This window comes from Lates calcarifer, linkage group LG20, assembly GCF_001640805.2.
Source record: "Lates calcarifer isolate ASB-BC8 linkage group LG20, TLL_Latcal_v3, whole genome shotgun sequence".
Taxonomy (NCBI): domain Eukaryota; kingdom Metazoa; phylum Chordata; class Actinopteri; family Centropomidae; genus Lates; species Lates calcarifer.
This window is the reverse complement of record NC_066852.1, coordinates 13,535,981-13,561,064: the sequence shown is the minus strand read 5'-3', so window position 1 is coordinate 13,561,064 and position 25,084 is coordinate 13,535,981. Positions and strand designations below refer to the sequence as shown.

The window sequence follows — 25,084 nt, the reverse complement described above, 5'->3', positions numbered from 1 at the left end:
GACCCAGTCAAGGGTCGATGGGTTTATGACCGTCACCAGATGACAGAATATCATCTTGTGCAAGCCGTTTCGGAGTATCAAGACAAAGTCTGAAAACATTTCACTAAAATATGTTTTTTCTGGTTAACCATCACACCACAAGATGTCACCATGTCACTGCCTCGTCGCTAAGCTGCCACATCAAGAGCTGATCTCTCACCTGGTCATTCCTGGCTATTGTTAACCCGAAGTCCCAGTTCATTTTCCTTGTTTCCTTTTTATTGGAGGATTAACCCATGCACAACATGTTATATAAGTGGAAGATCAAGAAAAGATTTTTTTTTTCAATCTCAGCAATGCAAATGATTGTTTGACTGTCTCTGTGTGTGAGTATTTACAGAGCAGCAGCATACACAATCAGAAGCACTCCTCTGAATAGCAATCAGTTTGGATTTAAATGTTGTTTTTGTGGAAAAACTCCACACTCATTTTCACAAGTGGGTTATTCTTTACCCAGCAACACAGTCATTATGAGCACTGGTCCTGTTTTTTTTTTTCCAGGTCTGGTTAATATTTACCTTTTAAACAACATTCAAATGAAGTGCAGTCATCAACACAAAGATAAGGAGGCCACAGGCAAGAAAAAGAAACCGGATTTTGCCCATATATGAGTTAATGAACAGGTATTCCTCCTGTGGGGATACATAAAAGAGAGGTTGCTGAAACCACTGAACCACTCTGTGCGACACAGCCAATGCAGTTCTACTGGATCTCTAAATTCATTGTCGGGGGGTGAACTCCTGAGGAGCGGATGAAGAAACAAATTTTGCTTTTATTCACATTCAGAGGACTAGTGAGTAAAGGGAAAAAGGGGAAAAAGAGAAAATGGCCAGTTTTATATTACGGACAGCTGAACCCAAGGATGTGTCTGATATCCTGCGACTCATAAAGGTAAGCCAAATGTTAATGCCTAGTGTTTTAGCAGCCAACAGGTTAACTGTTTGATGGCAAATCTATTATCTCTGTCCTCATATCTGTAATTGTAGCTCCTAATTTGTTGGTTTTCTTGTTTCTTTCTGCCTTTTAGGAACTTGCTAAATTTGAAGAGATGGAGGAGAAGGTCATGCTGACTGAGAAAGGTAGTTCAGTTTCGTGTACACTATGTTGAACTATAAACATACATTTTAAACATATATTTAACTGGATCTTGAAAAAAAATGCTTTCGGTCTTCATACTTTCTTATAAAATTAATGCCCTACTTGCAGAGCTACTTGAAGACGGCTTTGGGGATCATCCATTCTACCACTGCTTGGTTGCGGAAGTCCCAAAAGAGCAGAGCTCTAATGGTAAAAACATACCTCCAACACAAGGCACATCTCAATTTAAGACTCATGTTTCTCCCCTTCCTGTTAAGTTCAACTCATGGTGTTTTTCTTCTAGGGTACACTGTGGTTGCTTTTGCCATGTACTACTTCACATATGACCCTTGGATTGGAAAGCTCCTGTATTTGGAAGACTTCTTCGTCATGCAGGAGTTTCGTGGTAAGGTTGTTGACATGTGCTGTTATATGATGGTAGTAAAAGTTAATAAGTTACAGAGGAAAGGTATTGCAACATTAATTCATATGCATTAACTGTTTTAATTGCACTTAATCTTGCAACAGGTCTTGGCATTGGTTCACAGATCCTGAAGGTTCTGAGTGAGGTACGGTCACCACTGTGAAGTTACAGCTTCTCTGTTAATAGATTCAACTTAATTTCACCTGTACTCAATGCTTCAGTTGTTCTCGTGTTTTATGTTTTGGTTTGTTTTTTTCCCCCCAGACGGCGGTGAGGACTCGCTGCAGTAGCATGCACTTCATCGTAGCAGAAAACAACACAAAGTCTATAGAGTTCTACAAGCGAAGAGGAGCAGCTGATCTCTCCTCCGAGGAGGGCTGGCGTCTTTTTGAGATTGAAAAGCAAGATCTGCTGAAAATGTCTGCCAAATAGAGTTTACTGATAATTGACCTGTACAGACTGCTGGTGATAGCAACAATCCTGTTTTGCTTGGTCAGTGATTTGGCGCAGTCTGAATACATTTGTGTTTACCAATCAACTGTTACCTTTGATAATAAACTGCTTTTGCTCATTTCAGTCTAAAATTTAAATCTCTGCTGATTAGTAAATGAACTTCAGGAATAACTAAACTAAAGTTAACTATACTGCTGGCAGATATTGGGGCTGTAAATGTAAAATTCTCCAAAGATTTGAGAAAAGTTACAAAAAAATCTAAACTATTCCCATCTTATAAATCATCACATAACCATTTACTGAATCCTGACATTGGAATAATTATTTGCAGAAAGGTTGTTTTTGTTTCATATACATGTTTTTACTGTCATTACAATAAATCCATTTTAAAATGAATCTTGAGTTGTAGTCTTACAAATACCATGTTGCGAGACAATGTTAATCCTAATGTGCCAGTAATTTAAAATCAGTGGAAGAGATGTTTTAATTAAGTAATAAGACCAAAATGTAAACATACTCCATTACAAGTAAAAGTCATGTATTGAAAATGTTGCACTTGCAGTATCACAAGAAAAATAACGCAATAATGGAAGCGGCACTTTAAGTGGAACTAATGTGAACTATTTTGCATACTATTAGTTCAGTGTAATACATGTATTGAGAGTTATAATCACTTTGTATGTTATATAGTAATTTGTCAGGTAAATGAAAAAATTAAAGGATATAAAATTTGTGCCTGAGTAAATGTACTCTGCTTATAATTGTAATTCAATTACAGTTGATGGGCATGTGGAATATCTTTTACTTTCTACCTCTGCCTGCATCAAAAGTTTTTTTTTTTAATCTTGCTGTAATAACTACCATCTTACAACCTTTATTTTATTTGTTTATTTTACTTTTTTTCTTACCAGAATTTTACTTATGATCTAAAGTTCTTTTTGTACAAAACCTACTCCTTATAGTATGGGGAGAGCCTAAACTAAAGATAAAGCAGATGAGACTGCCATGAAACAATTGGGTTTATACACCCAAAGGATGAAAATGATACAATGACAAAATGTACACACATTGTAAACTAGTAAGCGGTTTGTTTAAATTTTGAATGCTCTCCATGTGGAGGTCATAGTTTAATCACCTTTCATTGACCAACTCACCGCTGCATACGACTCTGGTGTGTGTGGCAAACTGAAGTACTCCTCAGCCCATTACTAGCTACACTAACCTCGGGGCACGAGCTAATTAGAATTAACACTACGGTGCACGATTTGACATAACCCGTTTGAACGGTGGTCTTCAGATCATGGCCTGTTGGTTCCTGCCGGTGTGATTTCCACCGCAACCCTTCCGCATTTTCCTGCCGCTCTCGGGCTGTGACGTGTCGTGCTGACGGCGGCCTCGGAGCTGGAGGAGCGGGGGGCTGTAGCATGACAAGATCTGGCTCCAGACGTCCTGCTTTGCTTTCAGCGGAGCTCCAGAAACAACCCCTAACCCCTCCTTCTCTGCTCCTCTCCGGCCCGCCCAAATAACACAAAATTCCCGACTGAATCCTGCCCGAGTCTGGGGGAACCAGGCGGCCTGGGAAGCCGAGAAGCGGACAGAGGCCATCCCTGCAGCGCCAATCTGGTACGCGGGTCATTTTTGCTCTCAGGGCGCCCGTTTGCAGAGCTATGTTCGCATTTGTGCGAGTCCGTGTCTCTTTGTTTTTGCATGCATGTGATACTTTAATTTATTTCTTTATTCACACCGAGAGGCCGCAAAGGGTTGGGCCTTTTCTTCTCAGGCCCGGGCCTCAATAGAGGCCGTAAATGGCAATTCAGGCCTATCCGGTTAGCTAGCCAGTCCTGCTGAAAATATGTGTTTTTGTATACGCCACTCGTCGTTGGCTAACGTAATTTCTATATGATTATAACACTCGGTGTGCCGTATAGACTTCAGCAGAAGCGCAGTTGGTATTTCTCACCGCCGATGAGCGTTTTCAGTAAGTGTTAAAATTAGCATTCGTCCAGACACCAAGCTAACAAAATGGCGGACGCTGGTGTAATGAAAATCGGTTGTGGAAAAGGAGTGTGTTTAGCCCTCCTCCCGCTAGCCTCATCAGTGCAGACCTAGCGTAACCTTCCTCCTTTTCTTTCCTTGTTAAATCTTATTGCATGTATGTCGGTACAGTCAGCTGTTGCTAAATGTGTGCTTTGGCTGTGACAGGCGGACTTTGCGTCGCGTTTTTATCGGCGCTAACGTTTCTCCAGTGGTCAGTTGAAGACACTACCGTTAATCATCGGATTTTACGCTGTTAAGCGGTGCATGAATGAGATGCTGGGTTAGTCCGATCAGTCCGAGTAGGTTTTCATGTGTTGGCGGCATTTTTCACCATGCTAGTGTACTGCGTTGTGAACCGCAGCTCACACACCGTTATCATCTTTTTCACCTGGAGGTGGGGGATGGTACATCCAGTGGAAATTAAATGGCACCCCGGCTGCATCGTTCACTCCACTATTTACATCTCTGTACCCATTTCTGTGTATGAGACAGCGAGGTTTCTGTCGCACATTATCTCACCTTCATCTTCATGATGAATGCAGTGTGTTGGGGGAAATATTTGTTTGATTTTGGTCGCTGAGGTAGTGATGCAGTCATGGCACTTATACCACTGGTCATATCACTTTCTGTGCTTTGCCGCAGACACAAGCTAACCCTGCAAAAATCAATTTTCTTAATACTAATTTAATTGATTATTGAGCCTCTCCCTCCTTATGTTTCAGTGGATTTGCCAGTGAGGCAGGACTCCTTTACAATGCAGGTTTTTTGTTTTTGTACCAGGCGGCTTTATCTTGTTGTTTGTGTGAATAAAATGTCAAAACAAATTAAGCTCTCCACAGACTAAACTTGTTCATTGCAGCAGCTAAAACAAAATGCAACAAAGTACAATCAGCTGTTACATGTAGCAGTCAATATAGCCTCAAGAATAACATAACTGACAATTAAATATGTTGCATTAGGGCTCGATGTTATTTGAAAAGTTTGTACACAAGTCCTTGCTTGTTGTGACAAAATAAAAAGTATTGGGGTTTGGAACTCTGAGTAGAAATTGTCAACTACTAGTAGAAAATGTCAAGTGTGCACAATGTTATCAATCCCACAGAAATCATTTAATACAGGATCAACTGTTTTACAACAGTCATTTTAAAATGCCTATATATTAATTGTTAAGGCAGTATTCAGGCAGAAGTGGTTGCACAGCACCAGTCCAGTATTCTCTCTATCATGTGAATCACATTATCATATCAAATTAACAACAGACACACACACCATGGTTTTCCTCAACAAGCAAAGGATAACAAGCTGATTGTAGCTTTTCCTGGTTGTGTCTGGGAAAGGAATTTACCTTGACTCTGTGTAGTTTTACAAACAATATTAAAATCATGTTTGATGATCTGTGGGGTCTGGTTTGCTTTAATAAGATTCAAATAGTTTCAAATCACATCAGTGGCCATGAACACAAATGTGAGGTTTGCTCACGTGGGTGCAGATACAGTGAAATTCACAGTTCTAGCGCATGCAGCACAAAGAAAACTTTTTCAAGACCACTGTCAATACTTACCATTATGCTGTTAAGACATTGTGTGAGAAAATGGGCTTAGCCTTAGATGACCTGCAGTGCATTTGTCATGTCTACTATGTAAGCATCATACTCTATGTGTATGAGATCATGTGTGAGGATGTAGATGACAGACTGATTCAAGTTAGTGACAGCACAATATTCAATAACTAATCTATCAGTTGTTGATATTGCTTGCATGGTTCCTCTGTTTAACTTTTCCCAACAATTTTAGTCCCTGAAGATCTAAGATTTTTATCATTTGTTTTCAGCTGTCCAGTAACAAATGCAGTGCGAGGACAATGGATGAGGATGTCACCAGGCTTGCAATACATTCTGAAGAGCCTAAAATAATATTACACGGATCGGGTAATTAGCCATGCTTACATTAATATGTGCTTTTTAATTTGCCCAGAGCATGAGTGTGAGTATGTGTGAGTACTGATAAATGTGGTTGGGGTATTTCGAGAAGTGGGATTTTTTGGTTAGACAGATGACTTTAAAATATTTGAATAACATAAGTAAAATGTTTCCTGTAATAAGATGTTTGTATTGATTTATGATATCGGGAGCAAATCCGTAACCACATTTAAAACATCCACACTCAATAAGCCGTTGCTCTTTACTGTTATCTGGTTAACTGGGATATCCTGCTTCTTCCAGATGAGGGTGGTGCTGGCGGGCAGGAGTTTGTTGTGGAGCTTCAAGAAACTGTGTTGGTGTCAGAAGGCGAGGGGGAAGGCATGGCGGTTCACAGGTTTGCCCCAGAGGAGCTTGTCATCCAGGATGCTGTTGAGGATGTGGTTTCTGAGTATGTGCACTGCGACGAAGATGAAGATGTCGCTGTAGAAACCTGCGTAATGGCTCTGGAAGGTGAGGAGGAAGGTGTTGCCATGGGAGACATCCCTGAAGATGGGCTGGACCCAGAGCAACAGGAGGATGACCAAGATGGCTGTGGAGATTATCTAATGATATCCTGTAAGTTTACTGCTCTGCAGTGCTCAGATTGGATTTAAATGTGCCATTGCTCCTCTGGAGGTCACAGAGAGATCACATTTACACTTCATGTGTCTAGGGTGGATTGGGTAGCTGTCTGATCTGAAAAAAAAAAAGAGAGTAAATGCATTCAAGATGCTTTGAAATCTGATTGTAGGTGGTTTGAAACAGATTTTTTTTTCCCAGATACAGATGAGATTCACTCATTGCCTGTCTTCTCTGTCCTGATTACTGCAGTTAAAGGTTTATTAAAATTACATTGAAATTAGCCAATTTATTCACATTTGTTTAGGTTGTGGACAGATTTTAGCTGACACTGGCCAAACTGTTGTAACACTGCAGAAGTTGCTTTTCTGGCATTTTTGGCATGTTTCAGGTGCATTATCACCTGAGATGCATATATGTGGCTGAGTGTAAATTCAAGTGTCTTAAATCTCATCTGGATTTAAAATGCCAAGTGTAAATGAAGCCTTATGTGAATAATGTGTGCAGTGTTTACATTCCAAAATTTAAAAAAGTGCTAGTAGTGGGTTTAAAATGATTTTGACCAGTTTACGATGTAGACTGATTTTAATGTTGTTGTTTTTTTAAGTTTTGTCAAATGTTTAGCTCTTGTACATTAGCTGTTTAACTTATTTAATATTTATTTATATATCAAGAGCGCTCATTAATTAAGTCTAATGTTAGAAAACGTAAATGTACCAAATTTAGCCAAAATTTCATCTACAGTTTCTGTGTCTTGTTGATTTTTGTTGGTCTAAGTAAGATTAAATTGTAACACTCAAAATATTGAGTCTGGTTTCTGCAGAAAGTTCTGTGCAACTATAGAGTTTCTAAATACTTCAGACTGTACCAAATTATAAATGTCAAATTTCAAACATATCTTATGCATGACCACATAATTAGTTCAAGAAGCTAGTTTCCTTTCACTGCAATAATTGCAGCACTTTCTGCCCCACTGTACATTTTTCTTGTCTGAGTACCTAAAGTGGTACTTGGATCATTACCATTTATGATGTGATGGAAGTTAATCTAAACTCAGTGTGCACAAGCTTATAGATTGTCTTTTGCCACTGATGCTTTAGTAAAGGTTTACTGATTACATTTAAGAGGTTGTGGGGTGCTTGAGATTAAGGATAGTTTGAAATGGGGTAATTGAAACTCTGTTTAGATTGCCTGTAGGATTTTTAAACTGGAACAACTTCTAAACCATTAATTTTTAGGACATTTAATGGTAGTAGATACCAGAGTTGACAGTAACTGTTATTGAGTATTCAGAAAAACAGTATTAATTGATCAGAATTGACAGTCACCAGCTTATGGCTGGCAGACCCCACACATCTTTAATGAAAGGTAACGTGTGTCTCTCTTGCTAGTGGATGAAGCTGGTAAAATGGTGTCTGAGGATGGTACAGAGGTAACGGTGGAGGGGGCCGTGGAGGACCAGGAAGTGGAGAAGGATGAGGATGGGCAGGAGGTGATAAAGGTGTACATCTTCAAGGCTGATTCTGGAGAGGATGACATGGGTGAGTAGCAGTTAGCTGTCTTGTTTTCTGTGAATTGTATTCCTGATTAGAAGAACTTTCTGGAGGTTATTGGCTAATTGTAACATGTTCTGTATTTGATCTGAAAATGTTCGAGGGTTTCCCACAGGATTTAAAAGTTGTTTTTATTCTGCAGGAGAGTCGGTTGACATCAGCGATGGAGACACAGAAAGTGTGGCGCTAACAGAGTCTTCAGGCCAAACGCTCAGAGAGAAGATGGTTTACATGTCGGTCGGCGATTCTCATCACAATCAAGGAAACCACGGTGAGTTGTCTACATCTAAGGAGTGGGGATGAGTGTCATAAAACTAAACTTAAGTAGTTTTTTGGTTTTGTACATGTTGGGCTCATCTACAGGTGGGTCCAAGGTGACTGATGAGGTATATATGGAGGTGGTGGTAGGAGGCGAAGAGCCAGTAACTCACGACCGCTCGTATGACAGCGTGTCTCTAAGCAAGGACTTCATGCCTGTGGCCTGGGCAGCTGCTTATGGTCAGCACCCCTGTCTATTAAATTGCTTTTAAAACAACACTGGAAGCCTGTGCATCAACCACGTCTCTGAGTGTCTTGGCTAAAGCTTTACAGATGCTGGCTTTGTTTTTTTTTTGTTTTTTTGTGTTTTTTTTTGTTAAAAACAATTCTGTTGCTCTCACAGGTGCGGAGGATAGTGAGAGTTGTGAAAACCGCAACGGTGCAGCCAGTGCACTGCTGCACATTGATGAATCAGACGGGGTTGACGAAATCAATAGACAACGCAACAAGAACAAGAGACGGTCAGAGCCGCGACAGGTTCAGACGGGTAAGGGCAACACAAAGAATATGGATTTGAATAAGTTGATAATATTTTTACTCAGTAGCCCAAAATTATTTTAAATTTGCAGTCTAACCAGCAGTGAAAACTGCTGAACTCAAATTTATAGGAAAAACAAAAAAAAGCAAAACGCTGCATTTGTTTCAAATGGCAGTTTTTGTTTTTTTTTTGAAAAGGCTTATTTGTTTTGTCATTTGCCCTTTGTGTCAAGCATTTTATCCCGGTGATTGTGCAGACAAATATTTTGAAGATGCCCCTGCATTGTAATAATGGTGTGACAGGAATCTTATGTTATTCACTGTCAGTCATGAATACAACCAAAAGCTGTATACAATATGACCTTTTCGCGTAGTGATGTGTCAGCAAGCCTGTGTATTGGTACACTGTGTAAACCTGTTTGTCTCCAGTCCCTCTATGCCTTGTAGCAGCAGTTACACTTGACTTATGTCCTTTGCACAGGCTTATCACCAGTTTATTGTGTGTTCCTGTCTGACAATTACATCATGCGGACAAATAGTTCATAATTTACCTTTCACTGTCAAGTGGAGCAAAAAGAAAACTGCTCAAAAGTTACGGTTTTGAAAAAAATCACCATGGTAGAATTCATGAAAGAACTTTGATTTAATAAACTGTAGGGCCATGTCTGTAAACTTGTACTACTTAAGTAAAAGACATTTGTGCTGATTCTAATACCGAGGACCTCTAAAATCTGGTCTATGTTTTGTGCTGCTGTGCTCTAGTTTTCTTAGTTATTGTTTTTTCATTTTTCTGATTTTGGTTTTCAATTTTAATATGTTCCTTTAATCCAGATGGCATAAATCTTTTATCCTCAAGTCCCAAGTCCCACTTGTGTTGTCAGTATAGTCACAGAACACTTTACACAAAGAATTTATGATGTGGCTGTATTTATTGATACATTTGTATTTTTACATAAATTAAAATCTAGGCCAGATATGGTAAATAATATGGAGCTTCTTGCCTTTTTAAAATGAATGAATGGATTTAAAAAACATAATCAACGCAAAGATGCCAAAAAAGTTTACTTGACAAACACTGTGGCCATGTTGTCTTCACCTTCTTCCTCTTGTCATTATCCTCTCCAGCCATCATCATCGGTCCATATGGTCAGCCTCTGACAGTTTACCCCTGCATGCTTTGTGGTAAAAAGTTCAAGTCACGAGGTTTCCTGAAACGCCACACCAAGAATCATCACCAGGATGTTCTGACCAGGAAAAAGTACCAGTGTACAGACTGTGATTTCACCACCAACAAGAAAGCCAGCCTCCACAACCACATGGAGGTGCATGCTCTGAGCAGCAAGGCTCCTTTCGAGTGTGATATGTGCGGCAAGGAGTTCCACCAGCAGGCGGCGCTGTTCTCTCACAGACTGCAGCACCACCACCGAGAGCCCAAGAGCCAGCCGCCTCCACCGCCCACCAAGATGCATAAATGCAAGTTCTGTGACTATGAAACTGCTGAGCAAGGACTGCTCAATCGGCACTTGTTGGCTGTTCACAGTAAAAGTTTCCCCCACATCTGTGTGGAATGTGGAAAAGGCTTTCGACACCCTTCTGAGTTGAAGAAACACATGCGCACACACACGGGTGAGAAGCCGTACTCCTGCCTGTACTGCGACTACAAGTCGGCCGATTCCTCTAATCTCAAGACACACATCAAGACTAAGCATAGCAAAGAGATGCCATACAAATGTGAGCGCTGTTTCCAGACCTTTGCAGAGGAGGAGGAGTTAATGCAACACGGACTAACACATGAGGAGAATAAGACCCACCATTGTGCCCACTGTGATCACAAAAGTTCCAACTCCAGTGACCTGAAACGCCATATCATATCTGTTCACACCAAGGACTATCCACACAAATGTGCTGTCTGTGGGAAAGGTTTCCACCGGCCGTCTGAACTGAAGAAGCACTCAGTATCCCACCGCACCAAGAAACTCCATCAGTGCCGACACTGCAACTTTAAAATTGCAGACCCTTTTGTTCTCAGTCGCCATATCTTGTCTGTCCACACGAAGGAGCAACAGGCCTCTCCTGAAAAGAGTGAGGGTAAGAGGACAGAGACGCACACTTCTGTTGCGACACCTAAAAAATCTGCGCCTAGTGGGTCCAGTGGCTCCGGCCCTCCTGCTAGAGTCAGCGCAGCCAGCTTAGCCAGCAGTGTGACTGTAGTTATTGGCAAGGGACAGAAAGAAAGGAGAATTTACCAGTGCCAGTACTGTGACTACAGCACCGGGGACGCTTCGGGTTTCAAGCGACACGTGATTTCCATTCACACAAAAGACTACCCACACCGCTGCGAGATCTGTTCGAAAGGCTTCCGTCGACCATCGGAGAAGAACCAGCATATCATGCGCCACCACAAGGACGTGGTGCAGGCAGAGTGACTCTGACCGAGCCAATAAACTGTGCCACTGCAAAGAACAATGTTGAAGCAAACATCACACCCCAATCACTGCACCCTCAGCACAGCAACGTTCACATTAAAATAATGTGGTGTGTGTGCGTGCTGCACTTAGTCTGTTCTGTTGTTTTGCTCTTTTTTGATCCTCAGCCTAATGTTTGTTCAGAAATGTATACACATGTACATAACATTAATGCTCTGTCAGAGATAGCAACAGAACCCCTCTGTAGACTTGCACTTTTAACTGCATGTCCCTTGCTGGTGACGGTGTGCATGGCAGATTGTGCAGATGTCTCTTTGTAGATACACTTTTTTGATTTTTGCAGGCAGCAATCAGTTCTCAGTTACAATGGTCCTAATTATTTGTCTCAAAACTGAAGTGTAATTTGCTAAACGTTTGCGTCATTTTGTTAAAATGTACTAAACACAGCAGTAAGGATTAGCAACCTGTTCCCAGTAGCACTTGCCATCTCGGTAAAGATCATGATAAATGCAGTAATCAAGTCATGTCTGGTAATTGTGTGTGTGTGTGTGTGTGTGTGTGTGTGTGTGTGTGAGAGAGAGAGAGAGAGAGCGAGAGAGAGACGGAGAGAGAGTGACACAAAAGCATCTGTTGTGCTTCCTGGTGCTCTGACCCCACCACTCTGTAACATAATGCTTTTTTTGTGTTAACAAAAACACAAGGCCGGCGGTGTACAGCACCCAGAAAAAAGATACAATCATCCTTAGTTTCGTCAGCAGGGGTCTGTGATCATTGAATTTACACAAAATACACAGTGAAGTAGTGGATGTGTCCTGGTAGTGAATAAAAGTTCACATATGCACCTGTATCTCGATGCGAACATTACCCCATCACTGGATTATCACATACATGTCTGATATTTTTGTTTTAAGTCAGTAAGTGTACTGTAAGTTGTTCAGAACAAGTGCCCAAAACAGCAGATGAAGCACTGACTGACAGTATTTTTAATCCAGTATGCTACCTGGGGAGTGAAATCCCATTAATTTGAAAAAGACAGTCGATATGATGAGAAAATGTTTGTTTTCAACATTAACTGGTGACAAGCTGTTCGTACAGATGGTTTCTATGAACAAACCTTTTTTTTTTCCATATGAATTGACATGATATCTGTTCAATCACAGAAAAATCTATCTGCAAGCATCAGTATGATACCAATATTAGGCTGGGTTAAAAAAAATTTCACATCAGTGTCCCAGTATAACTGTCTGGCCTAAATAGGAATCGTACAGTATATCTGGTGCTTCTGTTCTGAAACTACGACTGAACTCTTTGTTTTCGCCAACACAGATGTACTTTTGCCAGTAGAAAGGGAAAATGTATATCTTTTTAGATGCAACTTCAGAAGACAGGTGCTGGTGGTGTACTTGTACTATGGCTTTTTACATTTTTGTTATCACCTGTGATTATTTCTGTTTTTATATTTATTTCATTTACAAGTTGTTGTATAGTTAAGTGTAACTAGACTTCTATGGGACGTAAATTATTGTTTTGTATACAAATCTGTACAAAGCGTGTAGATGTAAACACTTGATAAAAAGGAAATCTGAACTGTGTTGTTATGGATGTACTTCAACGTATTTGTTAAAAAAGTAATAAAAGCAAAGTATTTTAGCCCTTTGTCTTGTATTTGCTCACATTGTTTAAGTCCTCTTCTGCTCAAAAATGTGTTTCGCTTATTGTTCCCTCTCTCAGATGTTTGACTGTATGTGCAGAGTTTGACAGTAGAAGATGTGGAAGATTTAGAAATTCTCTGCTCAGCTTCTGTCTGAGCTCGAGGTGCCTTGTGGAGTTATTGTAAACAAGCAAAAGTGATGTTTACATTCAGTGTTACTGTCTTCTTATTTCCTGCCTTTGTTTGGCAAATTGCTGTCTGTCTCTGTGCTTTTTCCCGTAGATCAGTGGAATAGTGTGAAACCATGGGCAGGACTGTGTATCGTGTTGTGCATGAGACTAATGTCAGCCTACATATGGAAGCAACAACTTCATAGAGCTACAAGATGACAAAAAACGCCACAAGGAACCTTTAAGATGAGTATACACAAGCCTGATTTTGTGATATAAGTTGTGGTTCAGCATCAGCAACTTGTGATTTGAAAACTTGAAGCCTCCACGGCACAACACACTGAGTGTAGATTTTTCTGTGATGTAGGCAACGCCTTGTGTCCAGTGGCTAAATCTTTGACATTAACAATACTTGCATTTTTGTCGCTTTTAAGGCTATTGTGGAAAAACCACATCAGACACATAATTCAAGGCAGAGCACTTTATGTCACAAACACGCCTGGAGGCGATCTTTAAAGATGGTGCTTAGTTAAAACTGTAGGTAGATAAAAGCAATGTATGTTGAAACCAGGCTTTACAGCATGTTAAATGGTATTATGAGCTTAAAACATTTGAAAGAGCAGAGTAAGTAAACTTAAAAATGATACTGTCTCAGTTCTTGGCAGTGACCTTGATAGATTTTGAATATTAACAAAGATTAAAGTCTTCAGACCGCATCGCTGACATATGATGACCAGGCAGAAAACTAGGCAGCGGGGCACTCCTCTAAAGAAGGAGAGAAAAGAGGAAAGAGTTAAGGTGATCAGTGTATGACATCACTCTTAATCGTGGATTATTTTACCTAAAACTTCTCCATAAAAAAATACCATTTTTTGGAAGGAAAGCAATATTTTCAGGCAGGATGCCAGTCTCCAAGGAGAACTGCCTGAACTTCTCCAGCATATCAGCACCGAGGTCTTGTCCACGGCCTGTCAAAACACAGTGTGTTAATCTGCTACTGCCAACAGAACTGCCTGCACACACTTACACTAATTGGACAGTGTGACATTGTGGCAAATGATGACTTTACCATATAGTTTGTTGACAACAGTGGCAGTACCCCCCTTGGTCTTGATGGTGTGAGTCAGAGCATACTCGTCATACTTCACTTCAACCATGCGCATGTCATTCTCATTCCCCCAGCCTGGCAGATGTTAGAAAAATATATCATGTGGAAGCAGAAACATTGCTGATGGATTAACTGTGATTGTTGCATGCATGCCTCTATGTGTTTGTGCTGTTACTATGTGAGTGTTGGGGGAGGTGTGTGTGTGTGTGTGGGGGGGGGGGGGGGGGGTGAACTCACGCTCACTTGAGTATGTGAACTTTCCAGGAACGTCGCTCTTCTTAGCCAGGTTGTTCAGTCTCCAACAAGAACCATCAGTGCTGCAAAGACACCGTTGAAACATGATTAGCTGTGTGATCACTGATCTCCTCTCTCTCTCTGTCTGTCCTCTCCTCACACTCACTTGAGACTGGCGTATGACATGTCCAGGTCCCCTTCGGCAGTTGGGGTGAACATGGTCGTGCCCATTTTCATGCTGGCTCTGCGGTTTACGAACCACTGGGCATTAGTGGCAAATCCAATCAGGTACCACTTCCCTGCCATCTGTGGGTACACACAGGTTGGGAATAGCAGAAATAAAACAAAAACACTGTATATACTCACAGTAACACTCTTTTAAACAATAACCATATGGAGGTACTGTAGAGGATAGAGTCATTGAAGTTTAAACAGCAGGAAAGGTTTACTTAATCTTCAATCTCTGTGTTCATATTTCTGCGGTGTGTGTTTCAGCAGGCTTCAGCTGACTCAGTTGTGAGAAGGAATTAAACAAAATGCATTTAGGCACAATACATCTAAATTGTGACAAACACACACAAAAAGATAATAGTTCACCCAGTTGTGTGCCTTACCCCCTGTGCATCGAAGTCTGCCTGAGGCATGACCTCAGAAGAAACCGTCAAGGAGCAGAGCACAGCTCCCAGCACTGTCAGCAGTAAAGTCATGGTTAGTGAGGAGCAGGGTCAGCTGCAGGAATGATGATGGACAGGAGCGCAGATGAAGATCTGGAGGTCTGTTGTCGAAGCCCCTTTATATAGTGGAGCGTGATTACCTTTTCCCTCCCTGCCAACGCACACACACACACCCACACATACACCCACCCAAACCCTGGAGCTGGGATGGGTTCAAACACGTGAAGCTTCAGACAAACACACTTAGAGTTTCCACAGCCACAAGGCAAGCTTTTAGTCCTGCCAGGGCAGAATTCAATCAACCGTGTGAGAAGTGAATGCACAACAGTGGACGACAGGCAGGAGAAACATGCCAAGAAACCATATAACCTGAATAACAATGGGTAGATGTGACATCCTGTCTGTCACAGTGTTAGAGTTGGAAAGCTCAGTTATTTGATGATGCCGTTTCATTATGCAGCTACCCACGTGTGGGCATTAGCTCTAAAAGAACAGGAACCAAAAGTGGTAAACAAAGCTGTAGCTGCGCTCCAGTGCTTTCTGTGGCAGAGACCACAGAATCAAATTCATCTGTCAGCAGTTGCGATAGTAAAACAAGAGACAACACAAATGCCCTTGCAGATTGGATTCCTAATCATGCAACACCATGTGGTGAATTGAAATGCTTTCCTGGGACACTATAGTGTATCCTCTATAGGTTTAGATACTTTTGTTCATACTTCACATCCCTCATTTGTTTTAGAATTACTCAAATTATTGAGAGGGATGAAAATAATGACTTATTTTGTACAAAGCTTGTGGCTCCCTCACAGTAAATAAGAGAACAAACAAGGTCAACAATCTCACAATCTCACTCTTGTGGAGCTTTTGAGCACATCACATGACCTTCATCAGCAGATTGAGCAAAATTGGAGTCACTCAGTATATCAATTAAAAGCATGGAGGTAAAACTGGAGTATAGATGGAGTATAATTTGACTTCACATGCTGATAAGTATCATGTGATATGATCGAAAGCATCAGAAACAGACAGCTGAGATTATTCCACCTGGTTTTTGTTATTTGACACTGCAGTAGCTGCTAACCTCTCAAAAAGTTATATTTTTCCTCAAGAGCCAATTACCCACACACTTCACTTCAAGTCCTAACTGCTTGTACTTTCCAAAGTTTAAAAATGAGATCTGCTGATCTCGCTGACCTAAAGACTATTCTCATAACAAAGAGGGGTACATAAATAGTGTCCCCATTATCTCCATACATCTAACTGCCACTGCTCTCACACTATCTGTTGCTGCTGCTAACCAAATGCTATCCATGTTAAGATACTGGCTGTTGCTTAAAGCCTGTGCTACTGCTAAGTGCTGGTCACAGGCCAGCAGCAGCTACTGTATTTCAAGATAATTTCACTACATGTTGGTTAACCTAAACACTAAACATTGGCTCCATTCACTCTGATCTGCTTTCACTTCTACACAATAGTAGTCTATGACTGAACACATGTTTCAGTTCATGCTGATGTTGTCTGACCTTGTGAAAATGTAACATGTTACAAAGGTCAAGAGTCAACTGTAGCTGTTCTTAGCCTTTATTATCAGAGATATCTGGTTTTAAAATCATCTGGTCATCTATTTCCTCCAGCTCTGCTGCTCCTGCCTGGCTCCTCTCCCTGCTGGCTGTCCTGGCCCAGAACCATCACTGATGAATTGAAGCAAAACAACAACAACAACAGAGGAGCCAAAACCAACAGCAGACTGGATGAAGTTATCCGTCACCCATAGACCAAGAAATGATTTCTGCCAGGAGCCACAGCGTACGTTGAATGTTTGGTCAAACTACCATGACTGAAGTATACTGGAGTGCACTTTTGTACTGCTAAGTTTTTGGATGCATGATCCCTTGTACAAAGATAATGAGCTGAATTAAACTGCACAGTTTAAAACCTTTTCAGAACAATTAGGTTTGTCTGTAATTCTGATGTCTTTGTCACTTTCATGTAGGTTGGTTACAAGACTGAGCTCTCGACTCTCTGCAGGATCCTGTCTCCGCTGCACGGATTCAAATATGAATCCAGCAGCGCTGATTAGATGAATTAGTGTAATGAGTTGGACGCAGACCAGTGCAGGCAGACACATGCCACAGTGCAAAGATTCCTCCGACCTACATACCTTACCAGTTTAAACAGGTATGTCTTTTGCTCCCAGAAAACAAATATTTTAAGTAATGATGTGCCAGAGAAATGTTTCACATTTGCACATTTATAAAGACGGCGTCAAACACGCAAAAAACCTACTGCAGAAATGCACTAATTTTACATTGCAAAGGTAGTGTAGCAGAAAGTTAACAGTTCCTGCTAGTTCATGCCGAATGAGGAAAATGACAAATCCTCCTGTTATAACTCGGGAGCACTGACACATTATTCCAAGAGTGTACCTCCACGTTAGTCTTGTTGTCACACCACATAAAAAGCCTAAATAAGCACTTGTGTTACATATCTGTAAAAATTCACTAACAACTGAAACCAGATACTGACAAACAATGTAGCCCCTTCTCGTGTGTTAGTTGTGTTAGAGTTGATATTCAGTATCAATGTAACAGCTAGCGATGGTGGCTTTTCAGCCATTTTCCCACCAACTTGTAGATACTCCTGTAATTCTTTTCACTAAGTGAGACAAATTGTAGCTGTCAGAAATTCTCTTACTCTCACTTGGTTTGTCATAATTACAGTCTGAATGATATGTGATGGCGACATTAATTTTGGAATGTGTAACATTGGCACAGCACCTGGAAAAAGTGATGTAGGAGTTGTCTCACTTTATCTGACTTTTAAAATTTCATGAATAACTGAAACTTCCCATTGAATTGCTTCAGCTATCAATAACGCTGTAAATCATCACAGAGAAAATTGGGCTGAATATTTTGTTAACAGCCCATTGCCCAAAGCAATCGCAGTCTCTAAGCTGAGACATCTGCACTATGTGGAAAGGAACGCACACACACACACACACACATGCACCACACACACATAGACACACATGCTACATGTAGTGTATGCACACAGACGGCAAGAGAAAAAGAAAGCACATGTAGTAATTAACTTTTATACCTTTACAGCTTCACCAGGAAAGCTATAAAAATAGTTTGGCCTCAGGGTGGAACAAGAAGTATGTGCCTGGATTTATATAAGTCAAAGTTTAATGTGCTGAATCTGCTGTTTAGAGAATGAGATTTGTAGTTGATAGGGGTGATATGTTGGCCTGAGGATGGAGCTAGAGGAAAGCTCAGGGATGACAAGAGAAATTTCATGTCAATGCCAGCGGAAAGGCTCAGTGAAAAATAACAGTCACTGTGCCATCAATATCCAACAGGAAATTAAATCTAAATTAAAGACATTTTCAGCTGATTGTGAGGCTTAAAGAACCATCATATGTCCACCAAAATCATTAGGAACCATTCTTTGGGGACTAATACGGGTACCACTGTAGTCTGATCAGTTAAATGCAGTGTCTCACTGTGAACCACAGTGTCCGAGAGACAAACTGGTACCATCATTTTTAGGCTCTGCCAGTAATGAAGCACGACTAACAAAGTTTATAAAACTAAACAATAACATCAACTAATGAAATTTGGCTGTAGGTTATTTACATGGGAAACAATAATGAGAAATAAATACATTTTGAGGCAGGGATGGTTTCATACTTGTGAGATGATTTTCCATACTCAGAGAATTTGATAATGGAGTTGTGTGGCATTATTAATATGACCTACTTTTGCATTAATGTATTTGGTGCCTCTGAGATTACCCAACTATCTGGGGTAGTGAATGCAACACACTTATAGCAACTGTATCACATGTATGGTCCAGATATTAATCAGTGTGTCACTCACCAAACTCTGTCTATAGTAATTACACTAAGTGAACTCTAACATAATGCAGTATGTTCACTCAGTGTTTAAAATATAAACAGCAGTATAATATATTTATAAATATAAATGTACATGGGTGACCACTGACTTATAAATCATAGGGTTACTCTTGTCATTTTGTCAAATTTATTTTGTTGGTGTGTACAGCTGTAATCAAGCTGCAACATCTTTGGTGTGTAGTTGGGTCATTGTGTCATGATGCGGCAGCTTAATAAGGGAGTTCCACGCCACACATCCGGACAAGCCCGGACCACGGGTGTTGCCCAGCTGACATTGGCGACTGCCGAGAGGCAGTCGTTAAGGGGGGGGTACTGTCATGATGCGGCAGCTGGGGCCGCATCGGGGTGGGTTCAGGGATTATTTTCTGTTTTGTGTTCTTTTCTCGTTTGCTGCAGGCTGGGAGGCGGAGCCGGAGGTTGAGTTCTCTGAGTAGCGACGACCAGTCACACCTGCGCAGCCTCCCACACCTGTCTCCACTTTCCCCTCACCACTCTCCCTATTTAACCTGCCCTCTGTTTTCCCTTCCTCGCCAGTTCTTCATTGCAGTTCACCACTGATCATGCCAGAAGCTCCAGGCTGTTCTAACTCCTCCAGCTGCTCCCCCGTTTCTCGTCCCTAGCGTGTTTCCACACCGCTGTGCCTCCCTTGGGTCCCTGGCTGTTTCCTCGCCCTGTCTCTCTTGTGTGCTCTCCCTGTGCTCCAGGTCGCTCACGTGGTCTCTCCTGTGTCGTTCCTCCTGTTCCCCTGGTCCCTGCCTGGTCGTCCTGGCTCTCGAGCTCCAGCCCGTCCTCCCGGCTTCCCTCGTCTGCCTTCTACCTGCGCTATTCCCCGGGCCCCGCTCTAGTCACGGACCCAGACCCTGCCAGACCCACCGCTCTTTCGGCGGCCTCTTTGTGTTCTTCCCCAGCCCTTTTGGCTCCTTGTTTTCTTTGGACAATAAAACGCCCTGGTGAATCCGCATCTTTGAGTCCTCCCTTTTTCAGCGCCAAGGCGCTTCATAACAGAAGAACTGGCCAACAGAATGGACTCAGCGGACAATCCCACCGGGGTGGACCTGAGAGAATTCATCCTACAGCAGAGCGCTTGCCTTCGCCAGCATGAGCAGGCCCTCTCCCTGCTGCAGACTGAGAACCAACACCTCCACACGAAGCTCAACGAGCTGTCCGCTGCCGCGGCGGTTCTCCCGGCCGTGGCCACTGCTTCACGCTCCCCTGAACCCCGCCTACCTCACCCCGAGGTCTACGACGGCACCCTGGGGAATTGTCGAGGCTTCCTGCTCCAGTGCCAAAACGTCTTCGCCCTCAAGCCGCTGTGTTATGACACCGAGCACAAAAAGATCAGCTATGTGGTCGGGCTGCTACAGGGACGCGCCCTCGCCTGGGCAGAGGCAGAGGGTTCCCAGAGACCCTGGAGCACTCGCTCCCTCAACGACTTCCTGACTCTGTTCCGTGCGGTGTTTGACTTGCCCGACCACGCCGGCAATGTCGCCCAGCGCCTCCTCGCCCTCTCTTAGGGGGACCCGGTCGGTGGCAGACTACGCGGTGGAGTTCCGGATCCTGGCTGCGGAGACCGGGTGGGACGAATCCGCCCTTCGGGGCATCTTCATTCGGGGACTCGCCGAGCGGCTCAAGGATGAGCTCGCCGCCCGGGACGAACCGCCGACGCTGGACGCCCTCGTATCCCTCGCGGTGCGCCTGGACAACCGCCTCCGGGAGAGGCGGAGGGAGAGGCACGCCACCTCCAGCAGTCGGCCGGCTCCACCGGCCCCCCCCTCCTCGGCGTCTCCGGTCTTCCACGGCCCCTGACGGGGAGCGTGGATTATCCCCCGACCCCTGTGAGCCCATGCAGCTGGGCAGGGCACGCCTCACCCCGGAGGGGAGAGAGTCACGGGTCAGGGAAGGTCGGTGCATTTACTGTGGTGCCCCTGGTCATTTCATGTCTGCCTGCCCGGTCCGCCCAAAAGGCCGGGCTTACCCCTAGTGCCGAGGTTAGTGGTGAGCAATACTCTAAGTAAGAATAAATCCTGGTTGGTCCTGCCTCTCACTATTAATTTTGCCCAGTCTTCTTTATGTGTCTCTGCTCTTCTAGACTCCGGAGCTGATGGGAACTTTGTGGAGGCGGAGGGAGAGGCACGCCACCTCCAGCAGTCGGCCGGCTCCACCGGCCCCCCCCTCCTCGGCGTCTCCGGTCTTCCACGGCCCCTGACGGGGAGCGTGGATTATCCCCCGACCCCTGTGAGCCCATGCAGCTGGGCAGGGCACGCCTCACCCCGGAGGGGAGAGAGTCACGGGTCAGGGAAGGTCGGTGCATTTACTGTGGTGCCCCTGGTCATTTCATGTCTGCCTGCCCGGTCCGCCCAAAAGGCCGGGCTTACCCCTAGTGCCGAGGTTAGTGGTGAGCAATACTCTAAGTAAGAATAAATCCTGGTTGGTCCTGCCTCTCACTATTAATTTTGCCCAGTCTTCTTTATGTGTCTCTGCTCTTCTAGACTCCGGAGCTGATGGGAACTTTGTGGAGGCGGCCTGGTGCGCTAAGAATCGCATACCCCCCCGAACCCCTGGAAGTCCCCCTAGTCGTCACCGCACTTGATGGTCACCGCCTTGCCCACGTCACCCATTACACTCCTCCTCTAGAAGTTATAGTTTCTGGCAATCACCGCGAACACCTCCGTTTTTTTTTTGTTTTTGTTTTATCCTCTCCACTTCCTCCACTTCGGTGATCCTGTGGTTCCCTTGGTTCCAGCTCCACAATCCCCACATAGACTGGCGGGGGGTCGGGTGCTGGGCTGGAGCGCCATGTGCCACGCTGTCTGTTTACAGTCGGCGCTTCCACCGGCGCCTGGCGTGGCCGCTCCAGTCCCGGATCCCTCCGACCTCAGTTCTGTGCCCCCCGAGTATCACGACCTCGCACCCGTCTTCTGCAAGCACCGCGCCACGTCACTCCCCCCTCACCGGCCGTACGACTGCTCCATTGACCTCCTCCCGGGCGCGTCATTCCCCTCCAGCAAGCTGTACAGCTTGTCGCGGCCCGAGAGGGAGTCAATGGAGCAGTATATCCGAGAGTCTCTCGCCGCGGGTCTCATCCGGCCCTCTTCTTCTCCTCTGGGGGCCGGGTTCTTCTTCGTGGGGAAGAAGGACGGCTCTCTTCGGCCATGCATAGACTTCCGGGGTTTGAACCGCATCACCGTGCGCAATAAGTACCCGCTCCCCCTCCTGAATCACTAAACTAGACCTGCGTAACGCATACCATCTGGTCCGAATTCTGGAGGGGGACGAGTGGAAAACGGGGTTTAATACCCCCCTCGGCCACTTCGAGTATCTCGTGATGCCCTTCGGCTTAACCAACGCGCCCGCGGTGTTCCAGCACCTGATTAATGACGTCCTCCGGGACTTCCTCAATCACTTCGTCTTCGTGTACCTTGACGATATCCTCGTGTTTTCCCCCACCCTTGAAGCCCACCAGGTCCATGTCCGCTCTGTTCTCCAGCGGCTCCTGGAGAATCAGCTGAGAAGTGCCTCTTCCACTCCACCACCGTCAGCTTCCTGGGGTTCTGTGTGGGTCCAGGACAAATCCTGGCCGACCCCGAGAAGGTCAAGGCGGTGGTGGAGTGGCCCCGTCCCTCCACCCGGCGCAAGCTCCAACAGTTCCTGGGCTTCGCTAACCCTTACCGGAGGTTCATCCGGAACTATAGCCAGCTCGCCTCCCCGCTCACCCAGCTCACCTCTCCTGCTAAGCCCTTTCATTGGTCTCCCCCGGCTGAGGCGGCGTTCCTAAAACTAAAAACTCTATTTTCCACCGCCCCTATCCTGACCCAGCCTGATCCCTCTAGACAGTTTATAGTAGAGGTAGACGCCTCAGACTCCGGGGTGGGGGCCGTCCTGTCCCAGCGCGCCGAGGAGGATGGCAAGCTCCACCCCTGCGCCTTCTTCTCCCGCCGACTGTCCCCGGCAGAGCGGAACTATGATGTGGGGAACAGAGAGCTCCTGGCGGTGAAGCTGGCACTGGAGGAGTGGCGACACTGGCTAGAGGGGGCGGAACAGCCATTCGTAGTGTGGACAGACCACAAAAATCTCTCCTACATCCAGTCCGCCAAGCGGCTCAACTCCCGCCAGGCACGCTGGCAGCTGTTTTTCACCCGTTTTAATTTTATATTGACTTTCAGACCAGGAACCCGCAACGCTAAGCCTGATGCGCTGTCCCGCCAGCACTCTCCCGACGAGGACATACCCTCTCCAGCCACCATCGTGTCGCCCTTCCGGGTGCTCGGGGCCGTTACCTGGGAACTCCAGAGCCAAATCCAGGAGGGACTCCGCACGGACCCTGACCCAGGTAACGGCCCCCCTAACCGGGCTTTTGTTCCCCAGGTAGCCCGTTCCGCCGTCCTCCAGTGGGCTCACTCCTCCCGCCGGTCCTGTCACCCCGGACTCTCCCGGACCCTGCATCTCCTCCGGCGGTTCTTCTGGTGGCCCACTATTGAAGAGGATGCTCAGCGTTTCGTGGCAGCCTGCTCGGTCTGTGTCCGGGGAAAGGCCTCACACCGCCCACCGGCTGGACTCCTGCGCCCCCTGCCCGTGCCCTCCAGACCCTGGTCTCACATAGCCTTGGACTTTGTTTCTGGTTTGCCCCGCTCCCATGGTAACACCATCATCCTCACCATCATCGATCGCTTTTCTAAATCTGTTCATTTTGTCCCTCTCCCCAAGCTCCCCTCAGCCTCCGAGACAGCCCAACTCCTCGTCACCCATGTGTTTCGTCTCCATGGTATCCCCTTGGACCGCGGACCGCGGACCCCAGTTCACCTCCCGGGTCTGGAGGGCCTTCTGCCGGGCGCTGGGAGCCACAGTGAGCCTTTCCTCGGGCTACCATCCCCAGACCAACGGGCAGACCGAGCGGGCAAATCAACACCTCGAGTCCACGCTCAGGTGTGTCTGTGCAGCGGATCCCTCCTCCTGGTCGGAGCAGCTTCCCTGGGTTGAATACGCCCACAACACCCACACCTCTGCTGCCACCGGCCTCTCCCCCTTCGAAGCCTCACTAGGTTACCTGCCCCCACTGTTCCCGGCCCAGGAGGAGGAGATCGCGGTCCCGTCCGTTCAGCATCACCTCCGCCGCTGCCGCCGCACCTGGCGTCGGACTCGCCAGGCGCTCCTCCGGACCACCGAACAGAACCGCCGGACCGCTGATCGCCACCGGACCCTGGCTCCCCAGTACCAGATTGGACAGTCAGTGTGGCTGTCCACCAGGAACCTCCCCCTGCAGGCCACCTCCAGGAAACTAGCTCCCCGGTACATCGGCCCTTTCCGCATCCTGGAGGTGGTCAATCCGGTGGTCCTCAAGCTGGACCTTCCCCCCTCCATGAAGGTCCACCCCGTCTTCCATGTGTCCCAGCTCAAGCCCCACCTCGGCGACCCACTGCAACCTCCGGCCCCCGCTCCGCCCCCTCCGCAGATCATCGACGGAGCGCCGGCATATACTATCAACCGCCTCCTTCATGTCCGGCGGAGGGGGCGGGGCTTCCAGTACCTGGTGGATTGGGAGGGGTATGGGCCGGAGGAGCGCAGCTGGGTTCCCACCGCTGCTATCCTGGATCCGGCATTAATAAGGGAGTTCCACGCCACACATCCGGACAAGCCCGCACCACGGGTGTTGCCCAGCTCTCCCTATTTAACCTGCCCTCTGTTTTCCCTTCCTCGCGAGTTCTTCATTGCAGTTCACCACTGATCATGCCAGAAGCTCCAGGCTGTTCTAACTCCTCCTGCTGCTCCCCCGTTTCTCGTCCCTAGCGTGTTTCCACACCGCTGTGCCTCCCTTGGGTCCCTGGCTGTTTCCTCGCCCTGTCGCTCTTGTGTGCTCTCCCTGTGCTCCAGGTCGCTCACGTGGTCTCTCCTGTGTCGTTCCTCCTGTTCCCCTGGTCCCTGCCTGGTCGTCCTGGCTCTCGAGCTCCAGCCCGTCCTCCCGGCTTCCCTCGTCTGCCTTCTACC

The 25,084-nt window shown here is 45.5% G+C and overlaps 3 protein-coding genes across 5 annotated transcripts; 2 read left to right on the top strand and 1 right to left on the bottom strand.

Moving 5' to 3' along the window:
- Positions 1–689: 689 nt before the first annotated feature.
- Positions 690–2,389, top strand: LOC108893583 (diamine acetyltransferase 1). The gene is made up of 6 exons (XM_018691737.2): positions 690–930; positions 1,067–1,118; positions 1,246–1,326; positions 1,421–1,522; positions 1,645–1,685; positions 1,805–2,389. The coding sequence occupies exons 1-6, from the start codon at positions 865–867 to the stop codon at positions 1,970–1,972; spliced, it is 510 nt and encodes a 169-aa protein (XP_018547253.1). The 5' UTR covers positions 690–864; the 3' UTR covers positions 1,973–2,389.
- Positions 2,390–3,150: 761 nt separating this feature from the next.
- Positions 3,151–12,993, top strand: LOC108893579 (zinc finger Y-chromosomal protein 1). 2 transcript variants are annotated; one of them, XM_018691728.2, is made up of 8 exons: positions 3,151–3,616; positions 5,861–5,957; positions 6,252–6,566; positions 7,961–8,110; positions 8,265–8,393; positions 8,486–8,620; positions 8,784–8,927; positions 10,043–12,993. In XM_018691728.2, the coding sequence occupies exons 2-8, from the start codon at positions 5,891–5,893 to the stop codon at positions 11,341–11,343; spliced, it is 2,241 nt and encodes a 746-aa protein (XP_018547244.1). In that variant the 5' UTR covers positions 3,151–3,616; positions 5,861–5,890; the 3' UTR covers positions 11,344–12,993. The 2 variants fall into 2 exon arrangements, with proteins under 2 accessions (XP_018547244.1, XP_018547245.1); XM_018691729.2 differs by lacking the exon at positions 8,486–8,620 and having other exon boundaries at positions 3,152–3,616.
- A 637-nt stretch (positions 12,994–13,630) lies between these two features.
- On the bottom strand, positions 13,631–15,293 carry zgc:153704 (Lipocalin-like). 2 transcript variants are annotated; one of them, XM_018691735.2, is made up of 6 exons: positions 15,121–15,293; positions 14,673–14,812; positions 14,510–14,589; positions 14,234–14,347; positions 14,031–14,132; positions 13,631–13,929 (listed from the first exon to the last, which is right to left on the bottom strand). In XM_018691735.2, the coding sequence occupies exons 1-6, from the start codon at positions 15,211–15,213 to the stop codon at positions 13,910–13,912; spliced, it is 549 nt and encodes a 182-aa protein (XP_018547251.1). In that variant the 5' UTR covers positions 15,214–15,293; the 3' UTR covers positions 13,631–13,909. The 2 variants fall into 2 exon arrangements, with proteins under 2 accessions (XP_018547251.1, XP_018547252.1); XM_018691736.2 differs by having other exon boundaries at positions 14,516–14,589; positions 15,121–15,292.
- Positions 15,294–25,084: the final 9,791 nt, after the last annotated feature.